This window comes from Ixodes scapularis, unplaced genomic scaffold (genome assembly GCF_016920785.2).
Source record: "Ixodes scapularis isolate PalLabHiFi unplaced genomic scaffold, ASM1692078v2 ptg000005l_1___fragment_3__unscaffolded, whole genome shotgun sequence".
Lineage (NCBI taxonomy): Eukaryota > Metazoa > Arthropoda > Arachnida > Ixodida > Ixodidae > Ixodes > Ixodes scapularis.
The window spans coordinates 1,713,433-1,719,891 of NW_024609887.1; the positions used below are offsets into that span (position 1 = coordinate 1,713,433).

The following is a 6,459-nucleotide window of genomic DNA, read 5'->3' on the forward strand; positions in this document are numbered from 1 at the left end:
GAGAACTTTGTCCGTTGCAATAGCTGCGGCTCCGGGCTAAATATGTCGGTGAAAGAGACGTCGGACAGCAATCACTCCCCCTGGCGCAAGGTAATCTAACAGCTGAGCGTCGGAGTACAACTCGAGAACACCCTTGATGAGTCCGTAATTTTGTAGATATGTTGTAAACACGGAAGCTTGAACTTCAATGCCGCACAGATTATTCACTTTTAGCAATCGTCTGACTGCTTCCCGTTCGGCGACCTCCATACGGAGACCTCCACATGCCGTGAAATGGTGGCGCAGTAGTTTTCCACCTGTTGCTACGATGATCGCGCTGCTGAGGTGCATTGGGTCCTGTTGCTGTAGGTGGCAAGTCTCATCCTTTGGAGTCAGATCTGGCACGCCAGTGCTTCTTTTGCGGCGATGTTCCACGAGGATGAAGTGATCTTCATTGTCATCCATTAGGTCACCAGAGTCACTATTGTCAACGATGATCGTAGATTCTGAAGAGACGCTTTCATTGTCTTCATCTTCTCTTTCTTTTCTACGTTTCACTGGGTTACGTGGACGCATATTATCTACGGGGGGGATCGGTGGCCGAGTGGGCTGAAGCGCACACCCAGCTCGACGCGCATGGAGCGGAAGCTCGCGCTGCAGAACCCAGGGATCCTGGGCTCGAGCCCCACCCCTGCCCGTTTCGATCTGGATGAGCATCGTACCGGCGTGCGGTCGTGTATCACTACTGCGTGGTGCACGTTAAAGACCCCAGTCTAGCGGTTGTACCGCACTGGCTAAATTGCTCATCTACAGTGGGTAACAATGTCGCCATGTTCTGGCAGACTAAACTCCTGCTGTATAAACAACTAACGACTAATTTGTTTTTTGTTATTATCTACGGTCAATGCGTCTTTCTTACGGCATTGAGAAGAAACGTCACAACTTGTTCTAGGCTTGTCTAAGTAAGTCATATGTCAAAGTTGTGGAGTCCGAAAAAGCCTCCGGGTACTACCCTGGGGTTCCAGGGACCGAGTAGGTGGCCGTGAGACCCTGGTCGACAGGGAGTGGCTGAATTTCCACAAAAATATTTGACAATTCGAGGAGTGTTGAGAGCAGCGATCGTGATACTAACATTCTTCTTCTTCTGTATTCAGTACGTGTCGCTGTAGTGATCTGTGATAAGTGATTTTCCACCAGGTGGCGCAACGTGTGTTCTGTTTAGTATGCTTTGATGGTGGGTTTATCGGGTTGTCTTATCTTGTGTTATGTGTGTTTTTGCATCTATGATGTCACGTGATATATGTTAATAAAAGTGCCGCCATCCGTCAGCGACGTCAGAGAACTACGGGACACCCACCAGGCAACATGTCTTTGTCTCATTTTTCGTAAGCCCCGAACGCGCGGGGCCGCAGCTTCCTACCCGGCCACATCATGTGAGTGCTGTTAGCGTCCTCTCCTTTCGTACTGCCGTATAGAAGAGATTACTACAAATTCTGGCGACGAGGTGGTTAAAGGTTAACCGCAGTTCTCTCCGCGTCTCGGTGCACTGGCCGTGAGAGCCGACGCGATTTTTTTTTCCTTCGATCCATTTCGTTCCACTTGGAACGCGTTCGATGGCTGGTCAGAGTGGGCCCTGACAGCTGCATCGTTTCCTAGAACCTTCTATACCATATCATAGATAATGGATAATGGAACACAGCCTCCTGTAGCTGCCGGCATATCAGCGCTCGCGCCGGTTCCATCACCGCCCTACTTCTTGCCAGTTCCGGGCAAGCCCGAGCGTGCATGGCCCGCGTGGAAACGTGCTTTCTTGGTGTTCCTTGAGGCGTCCGGCTTGGACAGTGTTGCGCCCAGTCGAAAAAAGGCGATCTTGTTTTCCATGCTTGGGGCTGAGGGCCAGAGAATTGTTGACGCTTTTCAGCTCGATGAAACCCCCGCTTCCGAGGAAGGCGGTGTTTTTGAAGTCTTTTTGAGTGCTATCGAGAAGCACTTTGAGTTTTCTGGGTGTATCGCGTTGGAACGCCAAAAGCTTCGCGCTCGCGTCCAACGCCCGGGAGAAACCGTCTCGGAGTACTTGACCGCTCTGCGACGCCAAGGGTCTTTTTGTTGTTATGGAGACGCTTTGGAAGAGAGGCTTGCTGAGATCTTTTTGGAGGAGTTGGACTCTAAGCGGGTCCAAGACCGCATCCTTCGAGAATGTGTGGGGACGGGGGTGCCCACTGTAACCTGTGTCGTTCAGCTCGCGCTACAGTGCAAGCAACTTGCGCGCACCACAGAAAGTTTCCACCTGCGAGCTCCCAGTGCTAGCGGAGCGGCGCCGGCAACCGTCGAGCGCGTCTTTGCGCACGTGCCCATTGGGACGCCCGACGTCCAAGATGGAGGTCCATGGCCGGCTCCTTCCCGAAGTCGGTGGCAAGATGGCCGGTCCGGCGTCACTTCTGGTCACGTGCCCCGGACTTTACAACACCACACACCCCAGCATCTGCGCTACCCTCCTCCTTCAAGGCAGGGAGATGAAGGAGTCGGTGTTCCCTGCAACTTCTGTGGTCGACGCGGCCACAACCGCAACGAGTGTCCAGCGTCTGGTGTGGCATGTTTTTTGTGTGGAAAGACGGGCCACTTTGTGGTGGTTTGTCGGAGTCGCCGCCCACCGTCGGCGGCCTTCGTCAGTGGCCCGCGGCGAACGTCGTTCCCGAGCCGTGGCCAGGGCTCTGGCCGTTACTTCGCTGCCCGACCGTTTTCACGGAATGTGTCATCAAGAGGTAACAATCCTGAGAACATTGTTGGGCCATCCCTGGTGTCGGAGATGCTGCCGAGCGTCCCCGTTGAGTCGGCCGAGCAAGCAGCAAGAGGTGTTTATCGTCGGGATGCCTTCATGGCCGACATCAAGGTAAATACAACCCCTCTTCGTCTCCTTGTCGACACTGGCTCTTTTGTGTCCATTCTGAATGAACGAGAGTTTAATGAAGTACAACGGAGTTCCGACATTCGACTATGTCCGCCCTCGAAAACTCTTGTTCACTACATGCAAGACACTATCCCTGTGCTTGGATGCTTCACCGCTCAAGTTGTTTTTAAAGATCGTTATGCAGCGTTGGAGTTTTTTGTCACCCGGACTGGACGATCGCTACTTGGCGTCGACGCCGTCCGAGAGTTGCGCATGAGATTATCAGGAGATGAAAATGATTATGTTTCTTCGCATTTTGATGCAGCTCAGGGAGGAGGAGTTCCACGGCAGTATGTGAAGTCGGCGGTTCTCCTGCAGCGACGGCCGTTCACCATCACGTCCTGCCAGAACCGCCAACCAGCCGGGTACAGAGATGCAAGTACCCGGTCATCTTCTCTTTTTGTACCTTCGGGTGCCAACGTGTCTACATCGTCATCGGTCTCGGAAGAGACCACTCCGAAAGTTCCCGCGGACCTTGACCACGATTCGTTGACAGCCGCGATTCCGCGACGCCATCCTGAGAGCCATGGGCTCCATCAACCGCATCTTCCTGAAAACACAAGTCCTGAGAATACAAGTCATAAAATCACTGCACAACTGCTACACCATGAAAATACAAATGCATCTCAAGTTTCAAGTCCTTTCCTTCCAGATCAGTCCAAGTTGCCCAAAGGCTTCGAAGAATTTGAACATCTCTTTAGTCCAGGTTTGGGTTTGGTCAAGAATTCCACCAATACTACCAAGCAGCGTTGCAACGTGCCACCGGTACACTCCAAGCTGCGCCGTCTTCCGATGACCCTGAGGGATGCTGTCTCGGAAGAGATTTTCAGACTGGAGAGAGAAGGCGTGATCGAGAGAGTGGATGGATCCGAGTGGGTTTCACCTATCGTCGTCGTTCGGCGGCGTATCCGGATGTGTGTTGACCTCCGTGTGCCAAATCAAGCGGTGGTCATCGATTCCTTCCCGCTACCCCACATCGATGAACTACTGGGTTCCTTGTGTGGTGCCAGTTGCTTCTCCAAGCTGGACCTGGCGTCCGCTTATTACCAAGTTCGTCTCGACCCGGTGAGTCGTGATCTCACTGCTTTTATCACGCATGAGGGACTGTTCAGATTCAAGCGCGTTTTTTTCGGGTTGGCTTCGGCACCCGCGGCGTTTCAAAACATCATGTCAAAAATCCTGAAGGATTGCAAAGGAGTCCAGTTTTACCTTGATGATATTATAGTCTACGTTGCGACGCAGGCAGAACACGACGAGAATCTGCGTCAGGTCCTCTCTTGTATCTCCCGGGCAGGGATGAAGCTAAATCGTAAAGGTGTTTTTCGAGTTACAGAACTTTCGTTTTTGGGACACCATCTTTCCGCGGAAGGACTAGCACCCCTTTCCGCTAAGGTAGATGCAGTCCTGAATTTTGAAACCCCTACTGAACCAGCTAAGTTGAAAGCATTTCTGGGACTTGTTGAATATTACAGTAAATTTATCCCTCATTGCTCAACTGTCGTAGAGCCCATGCGTCGTCTTCTCCGTAAAGGAGTTTACTTTCACTGGTCCCCGGAAGCCGAGGCCAGTTTCCAAAATGTAAAGGCTTCCATAAAAAGTGCTCCGATTTTGTCGATGTTTGATCCAACACTTCCTATCGTTTTGGCTACGGATGCATCTAACTGTGGTCTTGGGGCTGTGTTACAACAACTGTACGGAAGTCAGCTGCGCCCTGTCGCTTTCGCTTCGCGCTCGTTGACTGATGCCGAGCGGAGGTATTCAACAGGTGAAAAGGAGGCGCTGGCCTGTTTGTGGGCCTGTGAGAAGTGGCATGTGTATCTGTGGGGTAGGTCCTTTGTGATACGAACAGACCACCAAGCTCTAGTCGCCCTGCTTTCTAGCAAGGGGTCTGGGATCCGCCCTTTGAGGATCACCCGGTGGACAGCCAGGCTGCTTAATTATAATTTCATTATTGAATATCAGAAGGGATCTGATAACCTGGTTGCCGATGCTTTTTCACGGCTACCCGTTAACGGCACGGAGAATGGTATGGAATTTACCGAGGAGGTCGTTTCTCTTATCACAGTGTCCAAACTCGCATTTCAACAGGATACGGCTAATGACACTATCCTTCCATCTGTAATCCGGTACACTATACCACGTCCTGGCCGGAGGGTAATGACATCCCCACCGACTTGTGACCGTACTTTCAAGTGCGTGAGCAACTTTCACTGTATGAAGGTATCTTGTATCGTGGAGAAAGGCTCGTGCCGCCATCAGCACTCCGTGACAACATCATCCATCTTGCACACGAGACACACCAAGGAATATCACGAACAACAAGCCTCATACGTGAACACTATTGGTGGCCCCGCATGAACCAGGAGATCAAAACAAAAGTGGAAAATTGTACGGTGTGTCATTCGACTGATAAACCTGTAAAGGCCGCACCCGCTCCGTTGCAGCCCATAAAGTTCCGCAACCAGCCGTGGGAAAAACTTGCTGTCGATATCGTAGGCCCTATCGACAGGACGCCACAAAGTCAACGGTTTTTCATCGTCTTGATAGATTATCATTCGAAGTGGCCTGAGGTGCAGTCCGCCGCGGCAGTAACGACTTCAACTGTCATTTCCTTTTGGAGAAATGTGTTTGCTCATGAAGGACTCCGCTGTGAGCTTGTTACAGACAACGGGGTACAGTTTGTGTCCAAAGAATTTCAAGACTTCCTTCGTGAAAATGGCATCAAACATTTGAAAACGTCTTTGTATCATCCACAATGTAACGGTCAGGTGGAGAGATTTAACCGTGTTTTCAAGACGTGCCTTCAGGCAGCTATAGTTCAAGGCCGTCCTCTTATGGACGCTGTTCGAGACCATCTCGAAGCGTACCGCCGTACGGTACATCCTGCGACGGGGTTTGCCCCTTCACTTTTATTGCATGGCCGGATCCACCGGTCTAAACTAAACCTCCAAGGGATGCCTACAAGGCAGGTTCTTGATTCAGTTTTACAACAACGTGCTCTTCTTCCCGAGTGGGTTCAAAGTTATCAACAAAATATGAAGTCATATTGGGATCACCGGAAGGCTGCCAAACGGCCACAGTTTTCCCCCGGTCAAACCGTGCGCGTGTTCAAGCCCACACTTCGTGGCAAACTTCAGTCAAGGTATACACAGCCGAAAAGGGTTGAAGCCCAGCTGGGATCAGCCACGTACAGGCTCGATGATGGAAGGACCTGGAACGCCAGTGAATTGACGAAGGCGTCTGCACGGCCTCGTGAGGGAGATTCCGACATCTACTCAGACGAGGAAGATTTTTGTGAACTCTCCCATAGCATTCCTTCACTTTTACTTCCAAATGTCCTCGCACCATGTATAGATCAAAATGATAGTATTCCACACAGTACACCTGAAAGTCATACAGTTCCTGATCCGAGGCCACTGCTCGTCCCCGGTGCTCCTGACCCTGGGCCTCCTCAATCTCCACTGTCTGGCGAGTCTGGGCAACACCTCCTAGAGAAGAAGGCCAGAGCGCTCTGAGAGGTTACGTCACAATGG

The 6,459-nt window shown here is 51.5% G+C and overlaps 1 protein-coding gene across 1 annotated transcript; it reads left to right on the forward strand.

The window, feature by feature from the left end:
- Positions 1-1,660: 1,660 nt before the first annotated feature.
- Positions 1,661-2,496, forward strand: LOC120844000. The gene is made up of 2 exons (XM_040215547.2): positions 1,661-2,360; positions 2,489-2,496. The coding sequence occupies exons 1-2, from the start codon at positions 1,661-1,663 to the stop codon at positions 2,494-2,496; spliced, it is 708 nt and encodes a 235-aa protein (XP_040071481.2).
- Positions 2,497-6,459: the final 3,963 nt, after the last annotated feature.

Bases quoted from the DNA above. Each gene is read 5' to 3' on its own strand.
- LOC120844000 (XM_040215547.2), top strand. From the start codon at position 1,661: ATGGATAATGGAACACAGCCTCCTGTAGCTGCCGGCATATCAGCGCTC.